We start from the raw sequence: 17,923 nt of genomic DNA, 5'->3' as shown, positions 1-17,923 counted from the left end.
CCCCGATCGCCGCGGCTCGGCCCGGCTGAGCACGATCGGGGAGCGATTGGTTTTCCCTGAATGCAAAGTTTTATGCTCACTCCGGGTTGCGGGGAGAGGAAGGGGGCCGGGCGGTCTGTTCCACTGCGAAGGATCGGAGGGGGGAGCCTGGCTGGACGAGCCCAAAGAGAAACAAGGGGGCTGGCTCTGCTTTTGAAAACCTTGGAAAGAAAAAAAAAAATTAATAAGGAAATTCCCTAAACCGAAAATAGCCAGATAGTGGGATGGGAATCGAACCCACCAACTTGGGAATGTAAGGAATCCCTTTTGGCCACGGGGAAAACGGGATCAGAAGTCCTAATGCCCGGGACACTATTTCTTCGTCCTGTCTAAAAAGCCCAGCTTGGAAGCTCGTGCCAGGGGACCGTCCCTCCCGCGCTGGCCCACCTTGCGTAGCCAGTGTTCGTCTCCAGTGTGATCCCTCCATGGTCTCAAATTCGAGCCTGCATCCTCCAGTCACCCACCACTCCTAGCCATCTAGCTTCCCAGTTGCGAAGTCTTCTGACAAACGACCACCCAGGGCTGAAGTTCCAATTCGGTGGGCTTCTAGGGTCTGAGATCTGCATATCTGGAACTTCCAGAGGATGCTGGTGCTGCCGGTCCACTGATCACACGTGGAAAAGCAGGGCCTTCATCCACTTTTCACCCTTTGTGTCCTTGTAGAGTTACATTCCAGGATCCTGGATTGTGATCATTGGGTTGCATACCCTGTCCACTCCTGTCACCTGGCTTGTGTACTCACCCATCAAAACCCCAATCCTGGCTTATTGGAAGAAACCCACTCCATACTGACTGGTCTAGGTCAACTGACTTCTGGTGCCAGTAGACGGGGCTCCAAAGTCACCTGCTATTCTTGACTTTGCAGTGCTGAGGCTGGGTTCTGCAAACACTTCTGCTTTGGCAGCTCTCCCCAGTCAGGCTCTATAATAGGGGATTTGCTTCCTGCTTGTTCTATTGGTGTCTCCCACTCTTGTCTCTCGGCAGTGGTGGTTGGAACATTCCAGAAGCATCAGTGGAATACAATTTGCAGTTATTTCAACACGTGGAGAACCAGTTTCATTTTTTTTCTCAGAGTCCCAGCAGTGTAGTACCTGCTCCTCAGATGTCTGAGGGTCAGCTCCCCAGAGCTGCAACATCATACCAGGAAGAAGTGATAGCACCTTTCTTCAGTTGCTACTTTTCTTATTTTACCCCTTCAATCATCAGGCAGTAAGTCTTCAGACCTAGTTAACATCCTTGGGTTGAGGTGTAGCTCAGTGGTAGAGTGCTTACCTAGCATTCTTAAGGTCCTGGGTTCCATCCCTAGCATTACCAAAAAGAAAAACAATTCTTTGATTATGTTAAAAACTACAGACAAACCAAGTTAAGATGGTTCTACTTAGATTTTTTGTCTTTATAGATGGTGGGAAAGCAATATGCTTTCAGTAGAAACTGTACTTTTGACTTTCCATAGTTCCCTGGGCTAGTGAGATACCATCTCTAACAATGCTGGGTGGCGTCAGTTGGAAGGGTGGGTAACCAATACTCTATGTGCTGTGTTGCAAGCTGGGGTCCTCAGTAGGTTAGATGTATTACATGCATCTTAGACTTATGATATTTTCAGTTTATAGATTTATTGGGACCTGACCCCACTGCAAGTGTCATGTCATTAAACCTTGACTGGTATACTCCTGAACCTAAAATGCTCTCCTAAGTGACTATTTAACACCTCTGGTCAGAGTGCCAGCCCCTCCTCCCCAAACCTCCCTCAAAACTATTGATTCCATTGCTCTTTCTCTGAGAGCAGACACTGCTGTGTCACATCTGACCATCCAGCAACAGCTACATCCCCATATTGTCTCTCCTGCTGCTTTTGGAAAAATGCCCTTACTTGGGCTGGGGTTGTGGCTCAGTGTTGGACTGCTTGTCTAGCATGTGTGAAGCACTGGGTTCGATTCTCAGCACCACATATAAATAAATAAAATATAGGTCCATCAGAAGCTAAAAAATTATTTTTTAATGTTCTACCCATCTGGTGCCAACCCCTACCCTTGGGCATCATGCACTACTGCCTGTAAGAGGGTATCACTCCAACACCTCTCACCCCTCAAAAGAATCATTCCTTTAGCCTTCCTTTTGGATCATTCCTGTCACCATCTAACCAGTCTTCAGTATCTCTCACCTTAAAAAAAGCAAAAGCAATCCCTGGACCTCAGCCTTCCCCTTCTGTTATCACCCCTTTTCTCTCCCTCTACACAAAGCTTCTTGGGAGAGGTCAACAACATGAGCAGCGGGAACATTGGGTTGAGGGGATAATTCTGTAACTGGGTCTACTGCACTGACGCCCACATGATTTCTTTTTAAAAAGCACTTTGCGGGCTGGGGATGTGGCTCAAGCGGTAGCACGCTCGCCTGGCATGCGTGCGGCCCGGGTTAGATCCTCAGCACCACATACAAACAAAGATGTTGTGTCCGCCGAGAACTAAAAAAAAATAAATAAATATTAAAAAAAAAAAAAAGCACTTTGCTGCTGATGCAGTGGCACACACCTGCAATCCCAATGACTCAGGCAGTTGAGGCAGAAAGGTCTCAAGTTCGAGGCCAGTCTCAGAAATTTAGCAAGGCCCTAAGCAACTTATTGAGACTCTGTCTCAAAATAAAAAGGGCCACAATATGGCTCAGGGGTCACCTCTGCTTCAATTCCCAGTATCAAAAAAAAAAAAAAAAAAAAAAAGCAATTTGCCTGCAGCCCTGCCTGGCTGAAGTTTATAGGACATGTTACATTCCTCAGCAACCTGTTATCTGCAGAGGGAACTCAGGTCTCAAATACTGATAAGAATAGAAGCTACCCTGCCAGCTGGGGAGACTTTTGTGACCCTCAAACAATCCAGTTCCCAGAACTCAGGGAGATAAGGATAATTCCCCCTGGTCATAAAATCTGTAAGAACAGGTTCCAATTAGAATCTGTCAGCATGGGCCAAAGTGACCCCAGCTGCTCTAGACCTTTACCATATGGATTTGAAAGTCTGATGCAGCCAGGCATAGTGGCACATACCTGTAATCCCAATGACTCAGGAAGCTGAGGCAGGAGAATCACAAGTTCAAGCCCAGCCTGGGCAACTTAGTGAGACCCTGTCTCAAAGTAAATAAAAAAAAGACCTAGGGGCCGTGTGCAGTGGTACAAGCCTGTGATCTCAGCGGCTCAGGAGGCTGAGACAGGAGGATCACAGGTTCAAAGCCAGCTTCAGCAATGGCAAGGCACTAAGCAACTCAGTGAGACTCTGTCTCTAAATAAAATACAAAAAATAGGGCTGGGGATGAGGCTCAGTGGTTGAGTGTTCCTGAGTTCAATCCATGGTAACCCCCACCAAAAAAAAAAAAAAAAAAAAAAGAAAGAAAGAAAGGCCTGGGGATGTAGCTCAGTAAGGGGTCTCATGTTCAGTGCCCATCACTGCCTAAGGTTCTCTAGTGTGGCCCTCAGCTCTACCCCCTGCCACCTACCCTCTGTCACACATCCTTATTATTTTCTTCAGGGTATTTAACACAGTCTGTCAGTATTGGAGAGAGAGAGAGAGAGAGAGAGAGAGAGAGAGAGAGAGAACTTGTATTTGTGTGTTTGGCTAACCATGGCTGGTATGTTCCCTTCTATGTCCTGCTGCCTGCTACAAATCTGGTCCATGATACATATTCAATAAATATGTAGACAAATAGATGAAAACATAAATGGATGGACTAAATAAAGAAATCTGAGTTTCAAGAACACCATTTCCACCAGGTGCTGTGACATACACCTGTGATCCCAGCAACTCAAGAGGCTGAGGCAGGAGGATTGCATTTTCAAGGCCCACCTCTACAATTCAGTGAGTCTCTATATCAAAATAAAAAATAAGCCAGGAGTGGTCGCGCACACCTGTGATCCCAGCAACTCAGGAGGATAAGGCAGGAGGATCACAAGTGCAAAGCCAGCCTCAGCAACTTAGCAAGCCCCTGTCTCAAAATAAAAAATAAAGGGCTGGGGTAGTAGCTCAGTGGCAGAGTATTTGCCTAGCAGGTGTGAGGACTGGGTTAGATCCTTAGCACCACATAAAAATAAAAAAGTAAAGGCATGCTGTCCATCTACAACTACACAAAAATTAAATAAAAATTAAAAAATAAGAAGAGCCGGGATGTAGCTCAGTGGTTAAGCACCCCTGGGTTCAATCTCCAGTAAACCCACCCTGCCAAAGAAAAACAACACCACTTCCTACTGGGAAACTGATGTGTCATTTATTTACAAAGCACATACCTAGTTTGTATATCAGCTCCACCACCTACTAGAGTTAACATTTTCTACTCTTTAAAGTTATCAGGATTAAATCAGTTAATACGACTGAAAATACCTTGGCCAGCAAACATTAGCCATTGTTACTATTGTTATGACTGCAAGCATAAATCCAGCCTGGGTTAGGGAAGGACCTTGAAAGAAGCATTTACTTTCATCTGCTGGCAAACGCATCCTTCAAAACCCAGCGGGAATATTAGCTCATATTTTTTTCCCTCTAACTATTAAACTTTTATTGAGCACCTTCTGTGGTCAGGCTGGTTGCAAGAGGTGCAGAAACAGGGGCGGCTTTCAGGGAAAACACAGGATAACTGAGAATGAGGAAAGGAGGTAATGGGGTGAACAATGCTGGCCATGCCATCAGAGCAGAGGGCGCTCTACTGAAAAGACAGGAAGTTCCCTTCCCCACCTCCCACCCAAATAAACCCAGCCTTCTTCTGGGAACTTGGCTGACAATGGGGATCAGGCCTTAATCATTCCGAAGCTCGGTGGGGGCCAGCCTTTTTTTTGGGGGGGGTACTAGGGATTAAATCCAAGGGAGCTTTACCACTGAGCTACAAACCCAACCCTTTTTGTTTTGAGACTAGTTCTTCCTAAATTACTGAGGGTCTAAACTGCTGAGGCTGGCCTGGAATTTAGGATCCTCCTGCCTCAGCCTTCCCAATCTCTGGGATTACAGACGTGCCTCACCACGCAGAGCTAACGGGACCAGCCCCTCTTTTGTGCAGCTCTAAAAGGTCGCTAACTTGACCAAGGTGGGGCTGGGATTCCAAAGCCTCTTGCTCCGCTTCCCAAGCACTAGAATGCCTGTGGAGAAATGTTTGCTGCTCTCTGGCGCTCCCACTTGGCGATCAAGGAAATGGACCTGCAAGAACCTACTCTACTGGCACCTAGGCAGGGGGCCCCCGCACCCCTGAAGACCCCGCCAAGGTGTCCTCTCGCTGGCTCTGCGCCACACTCCTGCCGCACTGAGTTCTGTCATTTCACGCCGGGTCTAGTAGAACCTCGGACCCTGGCCGGTCACAGTCCTTTCCAGCCTCTGCGTCCTCCCCTCTCCTCCAGGCGGAGTGGCCCCGGGGCAGAGCTGCGGACCCGCCGGCGAGGTTTAGGCTCCTGCTGCGCGGGAGGCAGCACCACCCTGATGGAGGTGGGCCGGAGCACTGCGCCGGAGCGACGCTCAGTGCGCAGCGCCAAAGGGGCGTCGCCAGCAGGTCACCCGAAGGACAACGAGTGTGGAATTCCAGGGGTGGGAGTGAGGGAAGAGGGAGAAGTGAAGAGAGGCGACTGGGGAGAGTGCAGAGGAAGCAAAACCCAGTCCGGCTGCCTGTCCTTCCAGGGTCAGCGACTCCTAGGGAGGGCCACAGCTGCGAGCAGCGCTCCAAGCGCTGGGCAGCAGGGGGTGAGGCTGCCGGCGCGTAGCTGGACTCCTTGCCAGCCCTCCCGGTTGGTTCTCCCCGCGCTGGGCACTCAAGACCCTCCCCGGGCCCTAGCAGCTCCCCGTTCCAAAACCACTGGACATCTGGTAGGGTCCGCTGTAGGAGGATGGAGGGACCTCCAGGGACCGGCCCCGCAACCGTGAGGGCCGCAGCTGCGGACTTGCGCTGTCCTTGCAGATGTCGGGAGCTATCTTCACGCCCCTAGAGGGCCTAGGCGACCTGGACACCGCGAGCGGCCACCCGCTCGTGTGCCCTCTGTGCCACGCGCAGTACGAGCGCCCGTGCCTGCTGGAATGCTTCCACGACTTCTGTGCCGGCTGCCTCCGTGGTCGGGCTGTGGACGGCCGCCTGGCCTGCCCGCTGTGTCAGTGAGTGCCCCAAATCATCCGCGAAGGGAAAGGTTGGCTCTTCCTGGAGGGGAAACCCAGGTGAAGGAGGGCAAGGCTAGAAGTGGCTGGGAGAGGTTGCACCCTTCCCTGGCCGCCTTTGGGCCAGAACTTGCAGACTCCCCCTCCCCACATTTTAGAAATCAGAATAATTGAGGCAGGGAAAGAATCATTTCTGAGCCCAGAGTTTCTACAGAAAGTCAGGAAGCAAGGTCAGGGCTGGAGGAGGGGTCAGGACACTTCCAGTAACTCTCTTTATGGTCCCACAAGTCTTAGGTCAACATAACCCTTAAGTTGGCTCAAGTTACTGGGCTGTGCCCTAAATTTGCCCAGTGCCTTCAGAGGGTCCTCATGGCCTGAAGTGGCTTTTTATGGTGGTGGGGACCCCATGGTATTTGCAGGATGGCCCAAGGGTGGGGGCTGGGTTAGGGTAAGAGCGACCTGATGTACAGCAGACGTCAGGCCAAAGTACACCCCACCCCACCTCCTGCTGCAGCTGTTTTTAGCTCCATCCTGGAACGTGAGGGAGGAGGGGGAGAGCATCCTGGAAGGGGTGCTGGGTCTTGGCTGCAGCCTCTCCACAGACACCAGACCGTGGTGAAGGGTCCCAATTGGCTCCCACCAGTGGACCGGCTGCTGCAGTTCCTCGTGGACAGCTCCAGGGATGGCGTGGAGGCTGTGCATTGTGCCAACTGTGACCTGGAGTGCAGCAAGCAGGCAGGGGCCACAGGGGTGGGGGGTGGGGGAGCAGTGGGTGCCCGGGTGCTTGGTCCTTGAAACATACACCCAGCACATTCTCAGAGGACAGACCACCAGTAGGTGCTCCAACCCCCCCACCCCACCTTGGACCTGGAATAGGGTCCATTTACAATAGGGAGACTGAGTTCACAACAAGGGAGCTGAATGAATAGCCCATAGTGGCAAAGGTTGAGGTCATTCAGTTTGAGGAGAGCTTACAGGTCCCCAACTCAGTGGAGTTGTGAACTGGTACAGAAGGGTGGTCCAGTGCACAGGCCTGTGGTACCCTGAGGACAGTAAGCAGTTTGGAAGGGATAGTTGGCAAGGGACGTTTCTGCCCTACCCCAACCGGCAGAGCTGGAGGCCAGGCTTCTAGCCAAACTGAAAAGGGTCCTCAGAGTCTGGCCTGTGGAGGCTGGAGAGCCCTGAAGGGGAGCAAGCTCAGCCTTCTAGGAGTGAAATCCCAGGGCATGCTGGGCAAGTGCTGCGATCTGTGTGACCCAGAAGTGCAGGTGATGGGAGGGAGGTGAGGGAATGGGGACAGGCAGAGCCTGGGAGGATATGGCCTTGAATGCCAAGGTAGGAGTGGGGATTTGTTCTGTCATAGCTGTCCCTGAGTCCACTGCCAGGACTGCAACCCAAACCCTGGACACATCCCTGGGATGGGGGTGGGGGCTGGGGGTGGGGTCCCTGCCCTTCCCTCCCCCACTAACTGTAACTCCAGAAGGCCAAGGTGTGTTCTACCACTTCACCACTATTGAGGGAGTCAAGGGGGGCTTGTAAGGTCAAAGCTCCCCCCCCATCTTCCTTGTAAAATATTTTACAATGCAGTTTCTGCCCTCCCCCACCCACCCTGCCATGGAACTACCTCTGGAAGCCTCTTCTACCTGCTCCTTCTTGCACCTACCTGCTTACTTGGCCTCTGAGCCTCAGTGTCCTCATCTGGGACCTGGGTGTATTAGGTAGACTGCTGTGTGGGAATCACAAGAAAGGGCTGCATTTAGCCACGCATCTGCCCCAGGCTGGGACCGATGCTAGCGGTATCTCTCTGCGGCTGTGGTTCCCTCGCTGGCCACAGTCCGCAGTCGGCTAGAGCGCTCCGTCTGAACCAGCGCTGGCCCCCAGGACGCCGAGACCACGTACTTCTGCAACACTTGCGAGCAACCCCTGTGTGCGCGCTGCCGCGACGAGACGCACCGGGCACGCATGTTCGCGCGCCACGACATTGTGGCCCTAGGCCAGCGCAGCCGCGATGTGATCCAGAAGTGCAGTAAGCGAGGCAAGACCTGGGGACCCCGGGCAGGGGTGGGGTGGGAGGCGGGCACCGCCCAGAGCGCTCAGCCTCTGCCCCGCCCCCGCAGCGCTGCACGCGGAGCCCTACATCATGTTCTCCACCGACAAGAAGTCGCTGTTGTGCATCCGCTGTTTCCGGGATATGCAGGGGTGGGTAGCGGGCGGGGGGCTTCCCTCCTGGACCGGGGTGGCCAGAGCAGGTGTGATTCGCTGCCTCCCGCAGGGAGAGTCGAGCCCACTGCGTGGACCTGGAGTCGGCTTACGTGCAGGGCTGCGAGCGGCTGGAACAGGCCGTGCTGGTGAGCGGGGCTCAGTGGCCCGCGCGAGGGGGGAGCGTGCGAACGTGGGGGTGTTAAGAGGCTGAGGTCCCCTCTCCCCAGGCGGTGAAGGCCCTGCAGACAGCCACCCGGGAGGCCATTGCGCTGCTGCAGGTCATGGTGGAGGAGGTGCGGCGCAGCGCAGCTGAAGAAGATGCCGCCATCCACACCCTCTTTGGCAGCATGCAGGTGAGGGATGGAGGAGGACTGGCCGGTGGCTGCCACCGCCGTATAGCCCCATCAGCCCCAAGCAGTTGCCCACAACACGGAGAGGCCCTGGATTCGCTTGTAGAGTTGTCATCGAAGCAGGGCAGCAGGGCTTGAACTTCTTTTCTAGGAGCTAATCACAGTTGCCTGGAAAGTTCCAGAGGGACATCAGGGTTTGCCCTAGGCTGGTGGTAGTGGTGGGGGGTGGTCTAGGAAGATTGCACCCAGGAGGTGACATTTAAGGTGAGGGTACTCGGGCTCTCAGCCAGTGGGTGGAGAGATAACCAGTCTTCACTATCCAGACCACAGGGCAGGGAGGGGGTGGATCAGCCAGGTGAGTGGTGGGCTGTCTCCCCCAGGACAAACTGGCAGAGAGGAAAGCACTGCTGCTGCAGGCTGTGCAGAGGTGAGTGGTGGCAGTCCCCTCACACCCTGGCCTCCATATACCCAGCTCCAAGCCTGGGCCTTTGCAGGCTTTACCCTAACTGGGGAGCAAAACATCCAGGTGTCCACCAGCCAAGGAGAGTGGGTGCTCAGGACACAGGGAAGGACCTACAGAGCTGGAGGGGTGATGACACTGCAGGTTCTGGGACCCTTGAGGTGGGGTGGTCAGCTGTCCCGTCGGAGACTAGGCAGTGTGCCCTTCCCCAGCCAATACGATGAGAAAGACAAGGCCTTCAAGGAGCAGCTCTCCCACTTGGCTGCTCTGCTGCCCACTCTACAGGTAAGGGAAGGGCTGCGGGGTCAGGCGCTGGGGCATAGAGGGCCCCTCCTGCCTTGGCCAGCCACCAGGCATCTTCCCCTTTGGCAGGTTCACCTGGTCATCTGCTCTTCCTTCCTCAGCTTGGCCAACAAGGCTGAGTTCCTGGACCTGGGCTATGTGAGTCTCCCCGTTCCCCAGTCTCCCCTTCCCCACCAGAGCCAGTCCTGCCACCTGCAGGCTGGGCTTGCCTCTCCCTCCTCCACTCTGTCATCCACCAACCCTTTAGGGGCCAGGCGAGGAGTCTCTTTTAACAGGACAATGATGCTGGACACGTGGTGCACACCTGTAATCCCAACAACTCAGGAGGCTGAGGCAGGAGGACTGTAAATTCCAGGCCATCCTATGCAGTTCAATGAAACCCTCTCAGAAGAAGAAGACTAGACTGGAGGCCTAGCTCCCTGGTGGAGTACCCTGAGTTCAATCTCCAGCATCCCCAATAAATAAATAAATATCTGCTGGAGCCCTGCTACCTTCTTTCCTATGGATTTGGTGGAAGAGTTGTCTGGGCCAGTCCCAGAATAGGGTTGGGGTCTCATAGGACATCAGGCAATATGCTAAAAATAGTCCCTCCACCTCCCCTCTTCCTGCCGGCTGCCGGCTGGCGGCCCCCTCCCTGCCACACCGGCTCAGCCTGAGCCCCCCTCCCGGCTCCCGCCATAGGAGCTGATGGAGAGGCTGCAGAGCATAGTCACAGGGCCACATCGCCTAAGACCAGCGCAGAGCAGCAAGGTGGGCACGTGGTCCTACTGGGCCTGGGCGGGAGTGGGTATCCCTCGGCGAAGGGGAGGTCACCTCATGACAGTTCCGCCACCCAGATCGCCAGCGACCACCATGCAGAATTCGCACGCTGCCTGGAGCCACTGCTGCTGCTGGGGCCACGCCAGGCTGCGTCTGCCGCCAATACGTGAGCATGACCTAGGGAGCTGGTGCCTGGTCTCCAGCACCAGCGCCCAGGGACCAGATTGTCAGTGAAAGGCTTTGCACCCTCCTTGCCTCCTCAGTCCTCTCAGTTAGGTCGGCTCTCCGCTGGGTGTCTGGGTGCCATGGACCCTCCACGCAGGAGGGCTATTAGAATAGATGGGAACGAGGTGGGACTTCCCCTCCGCCTCCTGTAGGCAGCCTCCCCCCCCCCCCAGGCTGGAGCCACTGGGGCTGGGTTGGATATTGCATGGGGCTGGGGGTGAGGGCTTGGAGCCAAGGAAGAGTCACAGAGGAGATAAGATAAATGTCAGAACTGGTGTGTGTGGCCTAAAAGCCCCAGAGAGCGGGAGAACCTGGTGTGGGCTCAAACTTTCTCTGCCCAGCATGGCAGTGAGCACACTGGTACCCCATGCCCCTGGGAATGCAGTGGGACTTGCCCTCCTCCCACACTAACACCGCATCTGAGAAGATCTTTAAAACCTACCAGCAGGGGCTGGGGGTGTGGCTCAGGGGTGGCCTGCTTGCCTAGCCCGGGAGAGGCCCTGGTTCAATTCTCAACACCACATATAAAATAAGTAAACAAAAATAAAGGTATTGTGTCCAACTACAACTAAAATATAAATATAAAATATAAATTTAGCAAGGTACTGTCTCAAAATCAAACATAAAAAGGGCTGGGGATGTGGCTCAGTGATAAGCACCTCTGGTCCAATTCCCTGGTACCAGGGGAAAAAAATCATAGATGTCAGTGTCACTGGGTATGGCTTTGCAGAATGTCTTTCCAGAGCTGAGTGGTTCTGCCCTGCATGGGGTTGACAGGGTAGTGGAGCACTGGCACCCTGGAGGCAGGGGAAGGGAAGACCGGCACTGCCTGTCTTGCATCCACACTGGCTCTTTCCCCAGGCTGGCAGGGGGTGCAGGACCCAAGGTTCTGATGGGGCCCAGATGCCCCTCCCCAGTGAGAAAGACGCCAGGGTCCCCAGTCCAGAAGCCCACGCTGCACCGCTCCATCAGCACCAAGGTGCTCCTGGCTGAGGGCGAGGACACTCCCTTCACAGAGCACTGCCGCCACTATGAGGACTCCTACCGGGTGAGGGGGCTGGGGCCCTGCAGGGCCCTGCTTGTAGTTACTCCTCCAGAGGGGCTCCTGCAGGACCCCAGCCCTCCTGGCCTCTGCATGCAGGGGCTGCAGGCAGAGGTGCAGAACCTGAAGGACCAGGTGCAGGAATTGCACCGCGACCTCACAAGGCACCACTCCCTCATCAAGGCCGAGATCATGGGGGACATCCTGAGCAGGTCCCTGCGGCTGGACGCACGGATCGCCTCTGAGTACAGCTCTGCGGAGGGCATGAGAGCCATCTTCCAAGAGGTAGCTCTCCCTAGGAACAAGGCTCCAGCCCTGCCTGTCAAAAGAACATGGGCTACCCAAGATGGGGCAGGGAGGCGGGGTGAAAGAGAGCCTGGCCTGCTGCTCCTCCAGACTCCTACGTAGCAGGTTCTGGAACCTGGAGTCTTTGCCACAGGAATGACATGGGCCCTGCTGGGGAAACTGTATGGCTCTGAGTGGCTGAAGTAGAAATGCCACCAATGCCACATCTAGCATCTCAATTCTCTCTTTCAGATTTGGGAGGAATCCTACCAGCGAGTAGCCAATGAGCAGGAGGTTTATGAAGGTCCGGGAGGCTGGCCACTAGTGAAGCCCTGTGCTGCAGCTGACCCACATGCTAGCGGGGAGCTAGTCAGACACTAACCAGACTTACACACATGCTTCTCCCCTTGGGGCTTGGCTTGGCCTCACACCTGCTAATAGGCCCACGTGTGCATGTAAGGTCAGGAGGCGGTGAGTAGGATGTCCCACCAAATGCCCCACCCATTCATTAGAGATGACCATTCAAACAGTTGGGGTCTTTAGATGGTGCTGGGCTTGAGTTTTAGAGTCTAATGCCAGCAAGACCAACACTCTGGCCTTGGGCTCCACAGCCCAGCTCCATGACCTTCTCCAGCTGAAGCAGGAGAATGCCTACCTGACCACCATCACCAAGCAGATCACACCCTACGTCCGCTCCATTGCTAAGGTGAAGGAACGGCTGGAGCCCAGGTAAGGCCAGAGGGTGTTACCAGGGCATTTCAGCATGCATGTGGATAAGGTGACATACGTCAGAAGGGCCCCTTTCAGGAAAGTCAGCAGGTAGGTAATCAGGGTTCTAGACAAACAAACCAGGTGTTAGATAGCTGCAAAAATGTGGTCATAGTAAGTGGTCTGCTCAGCGGGCACAGGGTGGCTCCCAGCAGCCCTCAGAAGTAGGTGGAAGGGCTAGCACTGTGGCTCAGTGGTAGAGCGCTCACCTAGCGTGCATGAGGCACTGGGTTCAATCCTCAGCACCACATAAAAATAAAATAAAGATATCATGTCCACCTAAAATTTAAAAAAAATAGTAGTAGTAGGTAGAAGCAGAAGGAACAGCCAGGTGCAATGGCACATACCTGTGATCCCAGTGACTTGGGAGGCTGAGGCAGGAGGATTGCATGTTTGAGGCTATACCCAGCAAAATTAGGCCCTCAGCAACTTAGTGAGACCCTACTTAAAAAATATAGGCAGACAGAACATCTTGAGAGTGTCATATCCAAGCAGCAGACATGAGGGAGGGAACAGGGACTTCACCAGCACATGTCAAGACAAGCCAGGTCTGGAGCAGGCCCCTCAGCACTGTAGGCAGGCATCAAAATGTGTGCCAGAGGGCTGGGGTGGTGGCTCAGTGGTAGAATGCTTGCCTAGCATGTGTGAGGCACTGGGCTAGTTCTCAGCACTGCATATAAATGAATAAAAATTAAGTTCCATTGACAACTAAAAAAAAAAACAAAAAAACATCCTGTGCCGGGATCGATAACACATGCCCGTGATCTCAGTGATTTGGGAGGCAGAGGCAGTAGGATAGCAAGTTTGAACCAGCCTGGGCAATTTAGTAAGACCCTGTCTTAAAAACTAAAAGGGCTAGGGATGCAGCTCAGTGATAAGAGTTCCCTGGATTTAATCCCCAGGACTGGGATTGAGGAGTGGCACAGAGATCTTCCATGTGCCCGTCTCTCCTTCACGCAGCCCCAGGTGCACAGGTGCACAGCTGGGGCCTGGACTCTCTGCACCACCCTCCTGGATCCCATCTGCCCTGCCCTTGTCTCATGTGCCCATTTCCTTGGTCATGTTTGGTGGAGCCCTTCCCCCAGCAGCTTCTGGAGAATGGAGATTCAGGAAGTACATTTTGGACAGCACAGGTCTTAAAATGTCTCTTTTCCACCTCACACTTGACTGATGGTTTCACTGAGTCTTGAATTCTAGACTGGAAATTCTAGACTGGGAAGGACTTTCCTTTGAAAGCATTGCTTGATTATCTTTTAGTTTCAAAGGATGTTTTTGAAAAGTCTGAAGGCATTGATTCCTAATCCTTGTAGGGTGACCTACTTATTCTCTGTGGAAGCTTGTAGAATCTTCTCTTGTTCCTGTGGTCTAAATTTCACATTGCCAAGAGTCTTATTTCCATCCATTGGTTTAGATGTTGGTATATTTGGTGTATGTACTTGGTGTCCTTGGGTACTCATTCTGGAAATTCATGTCCTGTTTTGACTTTTTTCTTCCTTCCTTCCTTCCTTGTGGTACTGGGGATTGAATCCAGGGGCACTCTATCACTGAGCTACATCCCCAGCCTTTTCATTTTTTGAGATAGGTTATCACTAAATTGCTGAGGCTGGCCTCAAACTTGAGATCCTCCCACCTCAGCCTCCCGAGTCATTGAGATTAGAGGTGCGCTCCACTGCACCCTGCCATATTTCATTTTTAATTAGTTGATTTCTCCCCTTTTTCTCTTTTTGGAATTCCTGTTGTTGGATGTCAGCCCTTCTTTTTTACATTCTCTGTCTTATACTTTCAGTGGGATTTCCCTTCTGTCAAGCTGATTATTTCTAGCTTGGTTTTAATTCTAAGAGTATTTTTCCTACTCTAATTCTTTCTCCATTGTATTCTTTTTTTTTTTTTTTTTCTGGAGACACTCTCTTACTCCTCTGAAACCGATAGGTAGTTGTGTTTTTTTTTTTTCCTTTTGGAAGTTTTATCCCTAATGTCTTCTCCACGTTACTTTTTTTTTTTTTTATTGGTTGTTCACAACATTACAAAGCTCTTGACATATCATATTTCATACATTAGATTGAGGTGGGTTCCACGTTACTTTTTGTTTCGTCCCCGTCTCCCATGGTCAAGGCTCTCCTCGGCTGTCGGATGTCAGGTGATCCTTGATTGTCCGCTCGGTTCAGGAGTGAGTGGGGCTGGAGGCACAGCGACAGATGGAAGCCCTGGGCGCACTGTAGCTGGTGCTTCACTGGAAGGGGTCTGCAGGGTGGCTCAGGGGACGTGGGGTGTGTTCTTTTGTTTTTGGAACGCCCAATGTCAGGTTCTTTTCCAGTCGCCTTCCTGGAGGGCCTCTCTGTGGAGTTTTGTATACATTCCATTTAGTCCTGGCTTTCTGTTTACTTCTCAGCTGTGGCTTGTGCCCTCTAAGAATTAACTTTCAGACTTCTGCACAGTGAGAAAGAGCTCAACTGTCACCAGCACATCCTATTTGGGTCCCACCCTTGCTGTCGAGAGGTCCTGAGACTACCAGTTCCCTGCCTCCTGAGGGTTCTAGTGGTGGGCCGTCAGTGCACAGCTGGTCCTGGGTCTGATCGCCGGCTTCTGCCATGTTGGTGTCCTCTCCTGATTGAACCCAGGCTCTCGAGTAAGCTGAGCACATGCTGTAGTGCTGAGCTACACCGCCAGCCCAGCATCCCTGGCTGTAAAGCCCCATCGCCATGCAGATGACATCCCACCCCCACCATCCCTCCCCAGCACAGTGCTCTCCTACTCCACACTCACCTCCAACTGTCTTCTCCCTGGAGTCTCGGCCTGGATGTCTAAGAGGCACCTCAGCTCAAAAGAGTGGCCAGCAGAACTCTTGGTGTCCTCCCCGCACACACCGTACCTGTCTCCTTATCTCCACCAATAGTATCGCACACACTCAAGGGATGGCAGGAACTCAAACAAGGCAGCTAGATTTCCTGACTCCTTCTCACTCACTCCATTTCCAACCAGTCTCCAAGTTTTGTGGACTAAACTCTCCAGTGCAATCTTCCCACTTTGGTCTCTTCTGACCAAATACCAAGCCCCACAGCCAGGCATCCCTTCAGCATACCGTTCAGCCAGTGATCTTTTGGGTTTTTGTTTGTTTTTTGGTGGTGGTGGGGAGAATTAAATCCAGGAACACTTTATCACTGAGCCACACCCCCAGCCCTATTTTGTATTTAGAGACGGGGTCTGAGTTGCTTAGCACCTTGCTGTTGCTGAGGTGGGCTTTGAACTCGAGATTCTCCCCACTTGCCTCAGCCTCCTAAGCCACTGGGATTACAGGAATGTGCCACTACACTAAGCTCTTTTTAAATTTTTTTTTTTTTTAATTTTATGATAGGGTCTTGTTAAATTGTTGAGGCTGGTCTCAAACTTGCAATCCTCCTGTCTCAGCCTCCTGAGTAGCTGGGATTATAGGTGTACACCACTGTGCCCAGCCAATAATCTTTTGAGTCTATTATTCCTACCACCACAAGGCCTGATAGCTCTCCCAGGGGCCCTTTCCTGTCCACCTCTGACCATGTTGGCCCCTCACAACACTATGGTCACAATGGCCTTTCAGTTCCCCCAAAGCTAGACTAGCTCTCACTTCTTGGCCCCTGATGAAAGGTTCTTACTTAGGTTGTCCTGAGGTTCTCCTCACTCAGGTCTCAGATGGAACGTCAGCAGAGGCCTCCCAAACCACCCTGATTAGAGCAGGAATTGCTCATTGTCACTACACTGCCTGGCCACACTCTGCTTCTGTCCCACCCTGAGGTACCTCCCTAAACAGCAAGTAGCTTCACAAGAGCCAGGTCTGACTTCCCCTGTCTTCTACTGTCACCTGTGACTTACTGGGCCCTGGAAAACCACTGGGTCTTGGTAACTGTTCCAGGGCTACAAGAGGGAAGTTCAGGTGGGCCCTGGAGCGTTGGCTTAAGCTTGCTTTGGGTGCCAAAGGCCTGGAGCCACGCAGTGGGCTGCTTCTGTCGCCTCCCAGTCTTGGTGCCCGTGTCTCTCACCCAGGTTTCAGCTGCCTGTGGATGAACAGTCAGAGACTCTACAAAGCACGTATGACGGCAGCAGGAGTAGCGAGACCCTGGCCAGGTAACGCAAGTCTTCCCAGCCCAACAGTGGCAAGGAATTTGATGTCAGAGGCAAATGCAAGGAAAGTGGATGGGCTTCATCGCCCCGTGGGCCCAGCTCGCCACCCATCAGCTCTGTGGCCTCAGCCAGATTACGGTTTGTAAAATAAGTCAGGGAGGCTTTTAACTTGGATGGGTGCTTTAACCAGTGACTTCCTAGATGATACATGGGACTTTGATAGGACTTAACACAATGATAAAAGGCCTAGGGGGCTGCCTGCATTCCCTTACACCACCAAGGGCTGCAAGCTTTACAAGCAACTCAAATTCCCTCGACTGAGGAATGGCTGAGGAGGAGTGGGTGGTGTCACTCTCCTCGGAGCCAGTGTTTGCCTAAATGCTTGCGACGCAGAGACAGAGTGCAGTAAGATAGGTCACAGGCTGGTTTTAGTCACAGGACAGGGGAAGTCTAGCAATTAACTTAAGTGTCTAGAATTCTAGTGTTTGGGGACAATGCAGAGACGAGTCCCACCCTCCCCTGCAAGGCTTCAGGGGACCTTGGATCCAGAGTTCACTGCCCGAAGCTGCTGAAACCACCTGAATATGCTCATGTTTGGGCAGCTAACCACCTTGTCCTGGGGAATGGCTTTCACTCTGAGAATCCTTGATAAGTCGCAGGCACTTCTGGGTGTGAAGACGCAGTCACCTACTGGGAACTTCCAAAAAAGTTTTCCATTGTGAAACCTTTGGACAGACTGGACACCAGTGAAGTAAGGGGAGCAGAGTAGATGAGCTTATGTTAAATTGTTCCTTTAGGAATGATCCAGGAAGTGCCGTGGAGAAGGGAGAGAAGACCTCAGAGTCCAAAGGAAACAGCAGGGCTCTGAGTGGCGTCTCAGAAGATCCTCCCCTGAAGAACCGAGACCATCTCAGATCCAAGCAGAAAAATGGGGATGACCTCCCCACATGCAGAGAGCAGCCAACTTAGCAAACAGGCCCCATACAACCAGCTGGACTCTCACAACGAACACATCGAGACTGGGATACTTAAGAAAAGGTTGTTCTCATTATGGTCACTTCTTTCAAAGGTGACACTTGATTAAAAAGTAAAGCCAGGCTAGGCTGCTGCACTCCTCTGTGTTCCCAGGGCACAAGCTCACATGGGGATGATTTCCCACTCCTGGGGGGCCACGTCCAACCAGCAAACACGCTGACTGCAATGCGCCTTGCTCAGCACTGCTCATGGTGCTGGGCTGAGCCCTGTACTCTGATGCCATCAGGTCCTGCTGCCCCGTGTTTTAGATAACAAG

At 52.7% G+C, this 17,923-nt stretch overlaps 1 protein-coding gene across 6 annotated transcripts; it reads left to right on the top strand.

Annotated features, from left to right (window-relative positions):
- Positions 1-5,433: 5,433 nt before the first annotated feature.
- Positions 5,434-17,729, top strand: RNF207 (ring finger protein 207). Of its 6 annotated transcripts, none has more exons than XM_081306026.1 (18): positions 5,438-5,861; positions 5,953-6,143; positions 6,746-6,878; positions 8,025-8,169; positions 8,261-8,342; positions 8,416-8,491; positions 8,573-8,698; positions 9,076-9,122; positions 9,368-9,440; positions 9,528-9,596; positions 10,140-10,208; positions 10,295-10,383; positions 11,304-11,490; positions 11,668-11,769; positions 12,022-12,073; positions 12,381-12,498; positions 16,555-16,635; positions 17,430-17,729. In XM_081306026.1, the coding sequence occupies exons 1-18, from the start codon at positions 5,481-5,483 to the stop codon at positions 17,599-17,601; spliced, it is 2,193 nt and encodes a 730-aa protein (XP_081162152.1). In that variant the 5' UTR covers positions 5,438-5,480; the 3' UTR covers positions 17,602-17,729. The 6 variants fall into 6 exon arrangements, with proteins under 6 accessions (XP_081162150.1, XP_081162154.1, XP_081162152.1 ...); XM_081306025.1 differs by having other exon boundaries at positions 5,444-5,861; positions 11,584-11,769; XM_081306024.1 differs by having other exon boundaries at positions 5,434-5,861; positions 11,304-11,769.
- Positions 17,730-17,923: the final 194 nt, after the last annotated feature.

Source organism: Spermophilus citellus (genome assembly GCF_964194105.1).
Source record: "Spermophilus citellus genome assembly, chromosome: 9".
NCBI classification, from domain to species: Eukaryota; Metazoa; Chordata; class Mammalia; order Rodentia; family Sciuridae; genus Spermophilus; species Spermophilus citellus.
This window is presented reverse-complemented; position numbering and strand designations above follow the sequence as displayed.

What these genes read in the sequence shown, in the direction of transcription:
- RNF207 (XM_081306024.1), top strand. Translation starts at nt 5,481, where the DNA reads ATGGAGGTGGGCCGGAGCACTGCGCCGGAGCGACGCTCAGTGCGCAGC. An exon ending in GGCTGGAACAGGCCGTGCTG is followed by an intron (nt 8,492 to 8,572) that starts GTGAGCGGGGCT and finishes CCCTCTCCCCAG; the next exon opens with GCGGTGAAGGCCCTGCAGAC. An exon ending in AGTAGCGAGACCCTGGCCAG is followed by an intron (nt 16,636 to 17,429) that starts GTAACGCAAGTC and finishes TTGTTCCTTTAG; the next exon opens with GAATGATCCAGGAAGTGCCG.